This window comes from Castor canadensis, chromosome 2 (genome assembly GCF_047511655.1).
Source record: "Castor canadensis chromosome 2, mCasCan1.hap1v2, whole genome shotgun sequence".
In the NCBI taxonomy this organism is placed as follows: Eukaryota; Metazoa; Chordata; class Mammalia; order Rodentia; family Castoridae; genus Castor; species Castor canadensis.
The window spans coordinates 19,699,204-19,716,148 of NC_133387.1; the positions used below are offsets into that span (position 1 = coordinate 19,699,204).

Genomic DNA, 16,945 nt, shown 5'->3' on the forward strand with positions numbered 1-16,945 from the left:
CCAGCACAACAATCATATAACAGAAACTCAGGAAATGAATTTGTTGACTGATTCATTAAAGTGACTACCATTCATGCTAAAATCAGTAATAGTACATGCCATTTCTCCCTTGAGTTTTCAGGGTTGTTTTTTTGGAAGAAATAAAAAATTTAGAGTTTTGTTTTTCTGTGTTGACAAAAATTAAATATAACTAGGTGTTTTAACTTTTCTATTTTTTTTTTTAGATTTCTTTTTAAATCTCTGAAAGATGTTCCCACTAAACAGGACAAATCTCTAGAATTTGTAGTTTAGTATCTGCATATGCATGTGAAGAGAGAGCGGAATAGAAAAGGAAGGGATTTTCTGTTTTTCTTTTTACTAAGCATATGTCATTTCGTATTCAGCTTTCAGAGCAGCATGAACCTATATTAGTTGTCCCTGTGAAACTTCAGGTGGAAGGTGAGCTGTCCATCTTTCTTACATGGTTTCTCATTCTTATTTTTAGTCAGACGGGGAACTACCTGCTTAGAATTCTGCAGGTTGGATTCTTCAGCTCCAAGACTGTTATCTTTTATCATGTCTGTGTCCTTTTTAAAACTTGAGGAAACAGTCTCCCATTTGCTGCTGAGAGGTCTTACTTCCACAGGCTTTGAGGCCTGGAGATTTTGAGAGTGTTTTTTCCTCTTCTTCTTGGGCCTTTTGAGAGGTGACAAATCTTCAAGTGAGTTCTGGGACACAGTCTGGAACCATTCTGAGGCATTTTTCATAAGATTCCTTTGGGTTACAAAAGGGGGATTTCTGAGTGGTGTACAAGATGTGCTGTATCTTTTTATATTTATGCAAGTAGTTGGCTTTAGTCTAGAAAAGAAATAAAAAAGATGAGTTTTTTTGCCCAACATGTACCTACCAAAATAAGAGTAGGTACCCTAGGTATATTGTCATAGTACCAACCATTTTTTCCCCCATTGGTCAGTTCATTGCCGTTAAGAATTCACTACCATTTTTGAGACTGAGCTAACTCTTCATCTTTGATCATGATTTGAATTCTGTATTTCTAAATGTCTAGAAGTTATGTTTATTTAGATGTCTTTCCTGACCCCAACCTTCCAGATATAATAGCTACTCTAGCTTTAGCTCCTATACATCTAACTTATGTAGAAGTAGAGGGCTTCTAAATTCCACTTTGCCCTAAAAATCTACTGTGTTTATTCTACTAGAATCATAAGACTTTTTTTTTTTTTTAAATAGCCAGTGAAAAGGTCAATTACTCCAATAGATGAAGTTTTACTCAAGAGAGGGAGATTTTGGCATGGATGTACTATAGAGTAATGATTCATCCATTGAAGGACATGTAACTGTTTTCAGCTCGTGGTTATTACAAATAAAGAAGCATAAACATTGGTTTATGTATGCTTAAGTTGACAAAGGGTTTTGTTTGAGCTCACATCTTTGTTTCACTGGGATTCATTTATAGAAGAGAGCCATTGCTGGGTTGTACGATAGTTACACATTTAGTTTTCTTTGTTCTGTTTTGTTTTTGAGACAGGCTCTCACTATGTAGTTACGGCTGCCCTTGAAGTCACTATGTAGCCCAGACAGGCCTTGAACTAAAGATCCTCCTGTGTCAGCCTCCAGAGTGCTGGATTACAAGTATGTACCACCACACCTGGCCATTACATATTTGTTTTTATTTAAAAAAAACTGCCAGAGTGGTTACCCCAGTTTAATGTTCCCACCAGCAACCTGTGAGTGATTCAACTTCTCTGCATCCTCACTGGCATTTGCTGTTATTGCCATCTTTAAAAATTTTAGCCATTCTGATAGGTGTGCAGGGATAGCTCATTGCATGTTTAACTTGCATTTCCAAAATAACTAATGATTTTAAACATATTTTAAAGTGGATTGTGCCATCTGTGTATTGTGTCTAGTGGAATGCCTATTTATACCTTTTGCCCATCTTCTAAATGAAATGTTTATTTTCTGACTGCTGAATTTTGAGAGTTCTTTAGTCCAGATACTAGTATTTTATGTGATTTGCCAATATTTTTGTCTATCATATAGCGTGTGTTTTTATACCCTTAACAGAGTCTTATACAGAGGAAATATTTTTGTTTTGGTGAAGTCCTATCTATTGATTTGCTCCTTTTATGAGTCATGTTTTGGAATTAAGTCTAAGAAATCTTTGCCCAACCTTAGATCCTGAAGATTTTCTCCTAAAAATTTTTAGTCTTATGTTTTACATTTAAGTCCATGATACATTTTGAGTTAATCTTTATAGAAGATGTGAGTTTAGTAAGTCAAGTTTCATTTTTTTGGTCCCATGGATGTCCAGTTGTTCCAGTATTATATCATTTTACCACTGAATTGCTTTTGTATTTTTGTCACAATCAGTTAAGCATATTTGTGTGTGTGTATTTCTGGGTTCTCTATTCAGTTCCATTTACAGATATGTTTATTTATCTTCCAATACTACACTGTATTACTGTAGCTATATGAAAGGTCTTGAAATCAGATAGGCCGATTCCTACTACTTTTTCAAAATTGTTTTTGCTATTTAATACCTTTCTATCAAAATTTTAAAAGAACAATGTCTACATCTATAAAAAATCTTGCTCAGATTTGGATAAGAATTATGTTGAATCTGTATATCAATTTGGCAAGGCCTGAAATCTTTATGTGTTGAGACTTTCAATCCAGGAACATGCTGTGCCTCTCCATTCACTTAGCTTTGATTTCTCTCATTATATAATTTTCCGTATTGAAGCCTTGTTCATATTTTGTACATTCACTAATATGTATTTTTTGAGAGACTGAAAATGGAATTATATTTGTAATTTTGGTGTCTACATATTCATTGTTTATATATAGAAATATAATTAACTTGCATGCTTATCTTATATTCTGAAACCTGGAAGAACTTACTAGTTACAGAAGTCTTTTAAAAAATAAATTCTACACAGAGATAATGCCTTTCATAATGGGGACCATTTTCTTTCTTTCTGGTCTGTATACTTTTTATTTCTTTATCTTCCTTATCGCTTTGCAAGATCTTCTAGCATGATGTTGAACAAGAGTGGGAGAGTGGACTTTATCAAGTTGAGCAAGTTCCTTTCCATTCCTAATTTTTTCTGAGAATTTTTATTGTGAATAAGTGTTGAATTTGTCAAATGATTTTTTTCTGCTTCAACTTATATGAGCATGCTGGTTTTTTTCTTTAGTCTGCTAACATGGGGCATTACATTGATTAATTTTTAAAAATATTAAACTGTTCTTGAATTCTTGAAATGGATCCCTCTACTAAGGTGTATAATTATTTTTAAACTTAGTACTAAATTCTATTTACTAATATTTTGTTAAAGCTAGATAAGATTTAAAAAATCTGTATTTGCTCTGTGTTTGATTGGTTTGGTATCAGGCCAATAGTTACTTCATAAAATGAACTATTTTTCTGTTTTCTGGAAGAAATTGTATAGAAGTAGTGTTAATTGTTCTTTGAATGTTTGGTGAAATTCTCCTGTGAAACCATCTGATCCACGGGGTTCCTTTTTGGGAGGGAGGTTTAAAATTATAAATTCAATTATATTATATTACATTCAATTATATTATAAATAGTCTATTCCACATTGAGTCAATTATGTGTGAGTGTGTGTGTGTGTTTGTGAGTGCCTGTGAAAATTATGTATTTTCTGTAAGTTGTCAAATTTGTGTGTTTATAGTGTTTGCTACTATCTTCTAGGTTCTGCAAGATTTTCAGCAATATCCCTTGTTTCACTCTTCATATTAATAATTTATGTTTATTTCTTTGCAGTCCTGATAAGGGTTTGTTAATTTTACCAATCTTTTCAAAGACCTACTGTTTTACTGATTTTTCACAGATTCTGTTCTTATCTTTATTATTACTTTGTTTCTTCTTGTTTTGAGTTTATTTGCTCTTTCTTTGTGGTCTTGGGAACTGAACTCAGGGCCTTATGCTTGCTAGGAAAATACTCTACCACTTGAGCCACAGTTCTTTTTTATTTTTAGTGTGTTACTAAGATAAAGTCTCAGCACTAACTTTGCTTGGGCTGGCCTCAAACCATTATTTTCATGTGTCTGCTTTCTGAGTAGCTGGAATTATAAATATGCACCACCACACCCAGCCCTTAGATAATAATCTAAAGTCTAAAAGACTTGAGATTTTTCTTCTTTTTTTTACATATGCATTTAGTTGGATAAATCTCCATCTCAGTACTGCTTTTAGCTGTATCTCACAAATTTTGATATTTCATTTTCATACATTTCAATATATAGCTTTATTCCCTTTGAGACTTTTTTTTTAGACTAACTCATGAGTCACTTGGAAATCAGTTGTTTAATTTTCAAATATTTTTTCCTGTTTTTGGTGTTGTCAGAGAATGCATTTTGTATTGTTTAAATTCCTTAAATATGCTGAGGCTTGTTTAATGACCAGGACATATTTATTTTGGCATATTTTCCATGTATACTTGAAAAGAATCTATATTGAACTGTTGTTGGGTAGGGTGCTCTATAATTATCAAAAGGTTATTTATATTTTTATTGAATTATTTGATATCCTTGCTTATTTTCCATCTGACTGTTAAATAAATTGTGGAATTATCTATTTCTCTTTTCAGGTTTTGCTTCATGTGTTTTTCAGTCAGTTCTATAGTGTTATGCAAACACCTTTAAAATTGCTATGTGTTCTTAAGTGTACATTAAGCCTGCCTTATTTGTGGATTTATTGCATGTAGCTTTGGCTAAGTGTAGTTAAAAAAATCAAAAGAAATTTGAAAAACAAAAATTTAAAATTCCCATGAACACATTATGTAGCTTAGTTGATGGGAGAAGCTCTCAATCAGACCTATATTATTGACAGTTGTGTTTAAATCCTTGCGTGCTCTGCTGAGTGTTTTCCTGTTCTTAGTTTTGTGAAAAATATGCCTATCAAAAAGCAAATGTACCAAAAAGAAAAAAAAGTGATGAAGTAAAAATTTTAGACTTGTTGAAAGATGACATGAGTTTAGTGAAAGTTGGGCAGTGTTACGGGAACAGATGAATCAAGTGCCTTCAGTAGTCACGCTATGGATCATGAAATAAGATCTGGTTTTGGTGAGCACTATGAATGGGTCTAACAGTAATTTTTGTGACAGTACTATAGCCTACTACATGAAGTTTCAAATTATGGACACTCAGACATACTGCTCTTATGGCTGTAGGTAAATCTGAGAAATTTTAGAGTCCTGAACTGCGCATTTTGAGCATTTGTGGCTTTTCCTCAAAAGTGGTCTTGTTGGAGCCATGTACCCATGGACAACAAGGGTCTACTACATTGGCTTTCTAAATCATTATACAGTGCTCCTCCCCGTCTCTGATAATTTTCTTTTCTCTGAAATCTGTTTTATTATTAACATGTCCACTCCTTTCAATTTAGCAACATTTTAATGATCTATTTTCTTTCGTTCTTTTGCTTTCAGACTGCCTTCACTATCATATTTGAAATGCAGTTCTTGAAAACTGCAGGTTTTCTGATAATATTTAAAAATCTATCCTTCCAATCTCTGTTTTTAATAGTTTTATTTAAAAAGCTGGCATGGCCGTGGGTACCTGTAGATCCAGCATTCTGGAGTAGGAGGCAGAAGGACTGCTTAGTCCTTCTTAGTTCAAGACCAGCCTGGGCAACATAATGAAGACCCTGGCTTAAAAAATTGTTTTATACAGACCATTTGCATTTAATGTAGTATTGATATCTTAGGGCTTAAGTCTTCCATTTTACAGTTTCTGTTTGTTCATTGTTTTCTTTTTTTTTTTCTATTTTTTCCTTTTAAGTGCTGGGGACTGAACTCAGGGCCTTGCACTTGCCAGGCAAGCGTTCTTCCACTGAGCTAAATCCCCAACCCCTGTTCATTGCTTTCTTGATCTTCTTTTTCTTATCTTTCTGTCTGTAACATGAACAGTTTTTTTTTTTTAGAATTCCATTTTGATTTATCTTCAGTGGTTTGTTTTTTTGAGGCAGCCTAGGCTGGCCTCAAACTTGTGATATTCCTGCCTCAGCCTCCTGAGTGTTGAGATTACAGGTATGTACTGCCACACCCAACTTTCTATAGTGTTTTTTAGTGTATCTCCATGAATAGCCTTTGAGAGATTATTCTACACGTCTACACATATACAACATTATAATCTAGTGGTTGTGTCATTTTATTAGTTTGGGTGAAGTATAGAAACCTTCCCTTTATGTTTCTCTATTCTCACATTTATAATTAACAGATATTTCCTTTATATACATTTAGAACCACATTAATGTTACATAATTTTTGCTTCAACAATCAAATATAATCTAGAAAATCTATAATCTGTTTATATCTACCTGACTTTTGCTTACCATGTTCTTTCTTTCCTGATGCTCCTTCTTGAATCATTTCCTGTTTATTTTTAGAGAAATTCTTTTAGAGTAGGCCTTCTGCTTAAAAAAAAAGTCACTTTTACTTCATCTGAAAATGTCTTGTTTTCCCCTTTATTTTCACTGTGAATAAAATTTTAATTTGACAGTTCATTTCTTTCAATAATTGATAGTCTTGTACTACTTCTGGTCTCCGTGGATTTGGATAAAAAAACTACTGTCATTCAAGTTGCTTTTCCCCTGCAGGAAAGGTGGTAGTGTTCTCTGGCTGCTTTCAAGATTTTTCTTTTTTTTCTTTACTTTTCAGAAGTTAAAATTTGCCATGTCCTACTAGTACTTTGATCAACTTTTTGATTGTAGGTTTATGTCTCTTGCCAAATTTGCACTTTTAGCCATTATTTCTTTGAGTTACTTTTTATCCCTGTCTTATTTCATCTCTCCTTCTGAAATACCGATAACATGAATGATAGATCTTATTTTATAGTACCACAGGTTCCTGAGGCTCTGTTCATTTACTTTTAGCCTATTTTCCCACTGATGTTCAGGTCAGGTAATTTCTATTTTTCTATCTCTCTCAGTTCATTGACTCTTACATCTATACTCCCAGATATGCTACTGTGCTTAGCCAGTGAGATTTTTTATTTCAGTTATTGTATTTTTTCAGTTTAAAAATTTTCATTTGCTTATTTTTAATATGATCTTTCTTTCTTTCCCTTCCTTCTTCCCTCCTTCCCCCTCTCTTTCTCTCTCCCTCTCTTTCTCACTCTTTTTCTCTCCCTCCCTCTCTCTTTCTTTCTCTATTTCTTCCTCCCTCCCCCCTCTTTCTTCCTCCTCTCTCATCTCATCCCTCCCTTTGTGTCAGAAAATTCTAACATCCCTGACATCACAGCATTTTAAACTACTATTTGTTTTAAAAAAGTTTTAGGCCTTGCTGGCACTTAATATGGTTAGGTTATGTTTAATTAAAACATAGATATTTTCATATGTTATGATATTCTAGATCTTAATTAAAGCCTTTTTTAAGCTGCTTTTTTATGACTCTGCTCCAGCAAGAGAAGTGTGTGTGTGTGTGTGTGTGTGTGTGCATGTGTGTGTGTGTGGGGGGGGTAAAACCTCTTTATTGAGCCAGATGTAGTGGTTCGTGCATGTAATCCCAGTACTCAGGTGGCTGAGGCAGGGGGATTGTGAGTTCAAAGCCAGCCTGGGCTACACAGCAAGACCCTTATCTCATACAAATAACACCCCCACCTCATTACTGCCAGGTAGTAGAAGTCCAGGTTCCCTATTGACAGCAGAAAGGAGAGGCTCCTTGTTAGTGTTGGACAGGGATAGGAGTTCCATCTCCTTATGCAGCCACTACTGACATTGGTAGGGGTTGCTTCATTGCTGACGGGCTTGGTGAAAGGTCCTAACTTTCCACTAGGCCTCTTCTGATACCAGCCCAGTGTACATGGAAGTCTAGACTTCCTCTATAACTTCTAGTAAGTCCTTGCTTTTTTAGGAGGACAATGGAGCAAAATTTCTGGCTTCTACTTATTATTCTTTGGTATCATCCTAATAGGGGTGTTGAGAAGCCTCTTGTACTTCATATAAGTGGAAGTCTACACACCTCATATTTTCTCTGTTTTCCCAGGTGGGAGTGGGGTCACTGTTTATCTAGTGTTTAAATAGAGTAGGGTGGTTTTGTCTAAAAGTTTTATCTTGGTAGGCTGTCACTTTCCTGGTCCTTTGGTTATATAGCCAGGCTTTTGTTGGAGTTTTTGTTCATGTGTCTGTGTCTATTGGTGTTTCTAAGTTGCTGGCTTCATCAGCTCCAAGTCCTGGGTATTGAGGTATAAAGAAAACTCAAGTGATTCACCACCTGATTCATTATGAAGTCCCTAGCTTGTTCCCTATTTCCTCCACCTTTTCGAGTTGTCTTATGTTTAGCTTATATATTATGTTCTAGGGTTTTAGTACAAAGAATATGGAGACTGTGTCTACCTCATCTAGACATGAAAATATCTCTAATTACATTCTGATTTACATAATCTTTCTAAAAAATTCTCATTACTACCAAATGGAACACCAAACATGAGGTGTTCAAACATGAGAGTTCAATATTCCTCAATATTTGAACTCTGACCAATGTTTGACCAGAGATACACTTAAAGGATATAAATCATCTTGCTATTGATTAGCAATCCATCTAGACCCTATTCATTTTGGCTTAAAAGCAGAATGTACAATCTAAATTCCAATACTATAATTACATTCAGATGTTAAATATATGTAATCTTCTTTCAGTAATTAGTCTCCCTGTAGCTCAAACTTAGATTAATGTTCAACATTATGATTGCTTTTTTTTTTTTTTTTTTGGTGGTACTGGGAGTTGAACTCATGGCCTTGTGTTTGTTAGGCAGGTGGTCTACCATTTAAGCAACACCTCCAGCTCCCCATTTTTTTTGCTTTGGTTATTTTTGAGAGTCTTTTTCGATGCCCAGGCTGGTCTGGTGACGATCTTCCTATTTGTGCTTTCCTGTGTATCTGGGGAGACACGTGCATGCCTCTGTGTCCAGCCATTGGTTGAGATAGGGGCTTGTAAACGTTTTGCTCATGCTGGCTTCAAATTGCAGTTTTCCTGATCTCTGCATCCAGAGTAGCTAGGATTATAGGTTTGAGCCACTGCATCTAGCCTTGATACGATCTTCTTGTTCTTTGTTTATTCTCCCTTTACACTATAATCACTTTCTATAGGTAAGAGTATATAAAATAGCTGAGCCAGTCAGAGAATATACAGAACACAGAAAAGGCATCCCAAAAGAAGTAAGTTGTAAAAGTGAAAAATATCTGCTTGACATTGTTTATGGCTTTTTTTTTTTTCCAGTACTGGGGTTTGAACTCAGGGTCTTAGGCTTGCTTGAGTGGGCACTCATCACTTGAGTCATGCCTTAGCCTGATGATAAACAGTATGCAGAGAGAACTTACTGCTAAGAATGGTCCTGCTTGCTGCTTTGCTACTTTTCAATAGTACCATGTGTACCTATAGAAGGGGTTGTTTGCCCTAAGCACAATTTGCCCTTCTCTGGTGAATGCCTCTAGGTCCACAAGGGCAGGGCTTACAATAGCCATGTATGTAGTTCTGTTTCCTTTACCCACTGGCATGGTTGTCAATCAAATTATCTTTTCTTATAATTTAGAATTGGGAATGAGAGATGGTGAATTGGTCTTGTAAGCAAACAGCTATGGGATGCAAATTTGTGAGCTGAGAGAAGTGAAGTTTTCAGCAGAGAGAGCAACATAGATGTCGATGGATAAAGAGCCCTGGTAGTTTTCCACTCCCTAGTCCTAGCCAGGGAAGCCTGGCTGAATTCCCTTTGCTTGTGTTTCCATGAATAGCCTTTTGTTTTCTTATACTTCTTTCTTCATACCTTTACTTTGTGCTTTTTAATTAAGATAGTTTGAATTGGTTTCTGTTGTTTGTAAACAAAGAGATCTTAATACAACCTACTATTTGTCAACACCTTCAGGCTCAGGCCAGTGCACAACTGAGTGCATTGCCAAGTTCAAAGTTTATAAGGATTCTTAGGAAAGTAATGACTAAAAATCAAGCTACGTCCTAATTGTTACTCAAAGCCCTTGCTTATCTCTAGAGTCTCAACTTCTTAGCCTGTTTGCCTAGGTCTATGGTATATTGTTGTTAATTTCCTGAGTTATGATTTTACTAATGGTATAACTGATCCCTTGTTTGGTTGGTCCTACACTATAAATTGCTTCTCTCATATTAACTGACCTATTAGACTCAATTCCTATCAGACACTGCCTTCCCCAGCAGTGACTACTATCCCACTCCACTAGAAACTACCATCAATTGACCATTTTTATAATCCTACTGATTTTGCTGATTATATTATGAAAATATCCATTAATAAACCTTTAGGAAAAATTGTGTAAGTAGGAATTATATTCCCCACCAATACTTTAATTATCTAAAGATAATAGCTAATAGTTTTTTCTAGATATATGTATCTCTGAGTGCACATAATATACACATACTAAATCAAACTGTTACATAGCCTATTTTTACTGTTATGAACAATACTGAAATGAATTTAACTTTACATAAGCCTTTTAGCCCTTACTTAGTTTTTTACCTTAGAATCAATTTCTAATGTGGAATTTTAGTCCAAATAAATGTGTGGGAGCTGGAGGTATAGCTCTGTGGCACAGCATGTGCTTAGGCATGTGTAAATCCCTGGGCTCATTCCACAGAACCAAATGCACGCGCACACACACACACAAACACACACACACGCATGCATACACACACAAACACACAGAAACCAAAGCCGGGTATGGTGGCTCCCTCCTGTAATCCCAGCTACTTGGGAGGCTGAGGTAGGGGAAATGTGGTTTGAGGTATACCTGGGCCAAAACATGAGACACTATGTTAAAACAAGCTAGAGCAAAAAGGGCTGGAGGCGTAGTTCAAGTGGTGGAGTATTTGCCTAGCAAGTGTGAGGCCCTGAGTTCAAATACCAGTACTGTCAAAACAAGACAAAGAGATATATTGTTGGATTTTTCTCTGAGAAACTCCATACCAGTTTGTTCCCACAATCAGTAAATGAATTCTACTGAAAATCAAAAACTGAATGGTATTTTATAACTGTCTTGATCTGTACTCTGGATTTTAGTGAGCTTGAACATTTCTAAATGTTTGTCTGCTGTATTTTTTCCTTTGTGAATTGCTCTTTCATAGACTTTGCCCATTTTCTATGAAGATATTCATAATTTTCTAATTGGCCTACAGACATTCTTTATATATTAAATATACTGGTCCTGTTTTTCATTAATATTATAATGATAAATACAAATCACACTGAAGAACTTTGGAATCAGAGATTCTAGCTGAGTTTGAATCCAAATTCTGCTGCTTATTAGATTGTGTGGCTTTGGGGAAATGGCTTAACCTCTTTGTATCTCAGTTTTCTTATGTGTAAAATAAGAAAATATAAAGAGCTAACTGTAAAGCATACAGTTAGCTCTTTATATTGTGAATTCTGCACCTGCAGGTTTAACCAACCATAGATTGAAAATATGTTTAGATCCAAGGTTAGCTGCATCCATGGATGTGGAAACCTTAGATATAGGGGGCCAACTGTGTACATATGTAACTTAGAACAACGTCTATCATATACAAAATACTTTATAAAAATTGCTGATAATATTATATTTATTATTTTCAGCTTTAGTTTTATTTATTTGGATTTCCTTTTGGCCTTAGAGATGGTTTTACTTTTCATCTTTAAAAGAAATCTAGTCTTAATCTTTTTGCTTTCTCTGAATATCAATATATTGAAGTAGCTCAGATAATTTATAATTCTGGTTTTCCCTTAGAATTACAAAGTTTAAAAACCTGAAAAATTTTAAGTCAAGTTATGATCATGCTTTATTTATGCATATTTTATTCATAGGTACAACTTAAAACAAATAACTAGTCAAATAAGGCCAATAACTTAAGTTCTTCACATACATAGTGTTTTCTTCTGGCTTTGGACCTAATCTCTTTTCATATGGGGTATAGCAGACACCATTTTCAAAGCCTACTTTTTTTGTAGGGTAATGAATCAATAAGTCTTGCTTCCTTCATAAAACAATGTATGAAATAGATAGGAATGGGCATGGGTGTGGCTAAGCCATAGAGCACTTACTTAGCATGCACACAGGCCTGGGTTAGATCCCCAGCAAGGCAAATAATGAGTAAATGAACAAATGAATAAATACATAAGAATGACAAAATTGTATTGACTTACTGATGTTGGATTTTGTAGTTGGTTCTTGGATTGAATATCTGAGTGGTTTCCCTAGTTTTAGGGCTTTCCATGATAGGTAGCAAATATTCTAATATTTCTTGAGTTTGAGCTATTCTTTTATCCCTGTAGATTCTTTTTTCATCATCTGTCCAATTTATGCCAGTCTTTTTGCTTTGGAAAGATGTGCATTCTTTCACTTTGCTTTTAGAATTGTTAGGCAGATCTGAAGAGCAACCATAAAAATATACATAGAGAGAGATCTGAAGCATATTCATTCAACAGTTACATATTTAGCCAAATTATGTATCAAGGGTTTTTAGCTAAAAGCCCTTTCCCATGTGAAGTTATACTTTAATGATGGTGGGCAGAAAAACAAATAAATACAATACATAGTATTTACATATAGAGTAAAATAAAACTGGAGAGGGGATTAGAGAATTCTTGTGAGATGGTTGATACCCATTTTGGAAAAGGTATTAAGAGAAGGCCTTCCTGTGAAGCTGATCATGCACGGGAGTTAGAGAGTAGATCAAGCAGACATCTGATGAAAGAACATGCTAGACAAGAGAACACTAAGTGCAAAGGCCCTTATGGGCTAGAGGCATGACACAATTGGTAGAGTGCCTGCCTAGCAAGCACAAAGCCCTGAGTTCAAATCCCAGTACTTCCCAAAATGAGAAAGGCCCTTTAACTGAGCCACATTACACATTCAGGTAGGTAACTTGAATTCAGCTTAGATAGGACCTCACAGGGCCTCACAGGCATAGAAAGGATTTCAGCTACTCTGCATATGAAATGGGGAAGGCTTGAGGCAGAGGTCTTTGCAGTCTGAGATTTGTTTTAACAAGACCATGCTGGTTGCTTTGTTCAGAATGGAATGAAGAGAAGCAAAAGTGGATGACAAGAGGAAGACCTCTTAGAAGGCTACTAAAACAACTCAGGAGAAAGAGTGGTGGAAGTGGTTAGAAGGGTGGGAACGTACGGGGTCCTTGATCTTCTTAAGAAATGTATGTGAGCTAGGAGAGTAAGAGAGGAATCAACGGTGGCCCAAAGCTTCTGATTTGAGGAAATGTATGGGAAGACTGTAGAAAGAACATGTTAGAAAATCCTTCTTTATTAGATGATATGGAGGAAATTTTTTAAAATTTTGATTTGAGAGTGTAGTAACATTTATAAACATGTTTATCCAACCCTGTATCTGTCAGCATAGCTATTAAAACAAAAACAAAAATGACAAAAAAAGTGTCAGCAAGGATTTGGAGAAATTGGAACCCTTGTGCACTGTTGATGAGGATTTAAAATGGTGTTTTTATGGACGACAGTGTTTTGGTTCCTCAAAAAACTAAAAATAGAATTACCATTTTCCAAGTGGATTCTAACAATTCCGGTTCTTAGTATGTGCCCCAAAGAACTGAAAGCAGGGCCTCAAAGAGACGTTTGTACAACCATGTTGATAGCAGCATTATTCACAGAAAGTGGAACTAACCCAAGTGTTCACTGACAGGCAATGAATAAACAAAATGTGGTACATCCATATAGCACAATGTTATTGAACCTTATAAAGGAAGGAAATACTGACACACACAATATTGATAAACCTTTTAGCCATTATGCTAAGTGAAATATACTAATCACAAAAGACAAATACGTTTGTCTTCCAAATATTTGACTGCACATATTATGAAGTATCTAGAATAGTCAAATTCATAGACAGAAAAAGCAGACTAGTTCCCAGGAGCTTTGGGGAGGGAGTAGTGAGAAGTTGTTTAATGTACACAATGTTTTATAAGATGGAAAGAGTTCTGGAGATTGTTTGCACAACAATATGAAGGTATTTAACACTACTGAATGTAGTTTTAAAAATAAGTAGCTTAAAAATAACTTAAAAATAATTAAGAGGGTCTGTAACTCCAGCCATTCAGGAGGTGGAGATTGAGAGGACTGTGGTTCGAGGCCAGCCTGCAGCAGGGACGGGGGAAGTTTGAAAGATCTCATTCTCAGCCAGTAGTTGGGTGTGGTGGCATGTGTCTGCCATTCCAGCTACATGGGACATGTAAGTAGGAGGACTGCAGCCCCGGCATAAACATGAAACCCTACTGGAAAAATTACTAAAGCACAAAGGTCTAGAGATGTGACTCAAGTGGTAAAGCCAAGCAAGGGGCCCTGATTTCAACCCCCAGTACCACCAAAAAAAAAAAAAAAAAGTTAAGAGGATAAAATTAATACTAATACGTAACTTACAATCAGAAAATAAAAAACCCCCACCCTGCTCAGGAAGAGTGTTTAAAAAAAAAATCCACGTAAAGCCTGAAAGAAGGCTGACTAGTGGTCAGACATTTTAATGAAAGTGGCAGGATTATTTATGTTATGATGCCTAAATTGGTATGTAAAAACATAAGAAAAGTCTATATTTAGAATAAAATCAAGGAGTATATTGTGCTTTGTTTTAAATAACGTGTCTATCTAGCTAGAGATATACACCGAACTATTTATGGGCAAAACAGTATGATTTACCCAAATTTGCTGTAAAATACTCCAGAAAAAGAACTAGTAGGAATATAAATGAAATAAGAATATCAGGAAACTGATAAGGGAGGGCGATGGATATCAGTGAGTTCATTGTCCTATACTCTCCACTTTTGCTTATATTTGAAAATTTACACAATAAAGTTTTGTTTTTTAAAAGAATTGTCTATTCTTAAGAGGAAAGTAAACAGAAGTCTAAAGCATTCATTGAATTAAGCTAAGCCTGAAAGACAATGAGTGGGTTGTATGTACAATTACAATATCTGGCAATGCTGGCAAATGAACTTGTCTGCAGTGTGTTGAGAAGTCATTCCTAGGCCATTCAACAATCATTTGCTGAATACTTATTATACATCTGCCACTATGTTTGGTTTGATAAATAAATATGAAAAAATGATCCTTGCTTTCAATACACTAGGAGCCAGGACTAGAGAGAAAAACAAAATACCAATTAGAAACTATTTCTATTCCAGGATTGTAGAGAGGAACTTCTGTGCAAATTTATGGATGGGAACAAAGGGTGACAGATGAGGAACACTCCTTATGCTTACATAATTAAGCCAAGTCTTGAATGAGAACAAGTCAATCAAGTGTAAAAAGAAGGTGGTGATCTAGGCTGTGGGACTAACATGGCACATTCAGGAAAACACAACTATGGTTTAGAATAGCTAGTTATCAGGTAAGTGTGAAGAAGTGCTTCACAACTAGAGGCTTTGTTTGCAATAATAACACTTTCAAGAGATTCTTTGAGAGATGAGTGATTAGTAGATGCTTAATAAATGTTTGGATTGAACAGTTAGAGGGCCATTGAAAATTTTTGTGCAAGGAAATGATATAATCAGATTTGCATTTTTGAAGTCACACTGACAGCCAAGAGGATGAGCAGGCTGAAGAAAAGTAAGGCTGGGAGACAAGTTGTGAGGCAAATGTAGGAATTCAAGGAAGGCAAAAAGAGGGTCTGAACTTTATAAAGTAGTAGCATTCTGATAGAATGAGCAGACTCAAGAGAGTTTTTAGGCATAGAGAGGACAAAGCTTCATATTTTTGGACACCATAACAGAGATGTAGAAGATTAGGATAAGACTTGGGTTTATTACTTAGATAACTGAATGATGGCTGTATAGTGATTGAGATGTAAAATGCAAGAGGACAAAGAACTTGACATTGGGCAAGTTAAATAGAAGTGCCTGCAGGGGAAAAACAAATGGAGAGATCCAGTAGGCAGATAAATATGGAATTCAGTACAGGAGAGGCCTAAATTGGAGATTTAAAAAATGATGATCAATTGTCAATTGAAGCTTCAAGTATAGAGGAAAGTGCTAAGAAATAAAGTATATGGTGAGAAGAGAGACAGAACATTTAAAATTTAGGTAGAGATGATATCCTGTATGGGCTCCTCTTTATGTATTTGATCACATTTCATCAACAACTAGAGAAACAGAAGTAAAACAAGAAGAGAGGAGAGAGTAGTACCATAGAAGAGCTGAATGAATCAAGGGAGAGAGAATTTTAAAACTCTGAGAATAATCAATGTAAATAAATCAAGTATAATTAGGTCTGATGACTTTGGAAATATTTATTTCATTGGTCTGATGATGGTAGAAACCGGATTGCACTGGGTTAAGAAGTATACAGGAGAGGAAGTAAGAATAATTATTATTGATTCTATTTTGAGGAAGGTGAGAATAAGAGTAGTAATTCTTACTATGCCATTGAAGAACCCAGAGAACTACTGGAAGAATTAAACTTAAACAAAGGGATATTTATTTTTCTAAAACAAGAAGGAAGGATGACTGAAATGAGTTAAATTTATTCTTGGGTAGGGATGGGGGCAAGAAATTGAGGAATTTTCTGCTGGATGGTCTCTGTTTTGTGTGTGTATATGAAAGAAGTAAGGTTGTCTAGGAAGAATAAAGGGTTCAAGGTGAGGAATCTAGGATGGGAGGAAAGAAGGCTAGTTAGATTCATCTAGAATTAGAGTTGTTTAGCTTAAGATTAGTAAAAGAATGGAGAAGCAGAAAAGGTTTAAAGACATTGATAAGAACATAGTTAGAGTGAAGGAAATTAAACCACAAAGAATGGGCCGAATGTGCTAGATTTAATTCCTTAAATTTGGCATTGGGTCAGGGTAGGTTCCTTATCTGCTTGGCTCTGCACATCCAAATATGCCCAGATTCTGAGATATGATGTAAGTACAGATATCTGTTTATTCCTCCCTCAGTTTCCTATTGAGATAGAATATGAAACCAAG

The 16,945-nt window shown here is 35.4% G+C and overlaps 1 protein-coding gene across 1 annotated transcript in view; it reads right to left on the bottom strand.

Annotated features, from left to right (window-relative positions):
- Positions 1-291: 291 nt before the first annotated feature.
- Agbl3 (AGBL carboxypeptidase 3) overlaps positions 292-16,945 on the bottom strand; it is a 69,098-nt gene continuing 52,444 nt past the window's right edge. Inside the window, exons 17-18 of the mRNA XM_074062542.1 lie at positions 12,169-12,391; positions 292-837 (exon numbers count right to left, since the gene is read on the bottom strand). Coding sequence (XP_073918643.1) covers positions 408-837; positions 12,169-12,391 — 653 coding nt within the window. The 3' untranslated portion in view covers positions 292-407. The remainder of the gene's footprint in view (positions 838-12,168; positions 12,392-16,945) is intronic.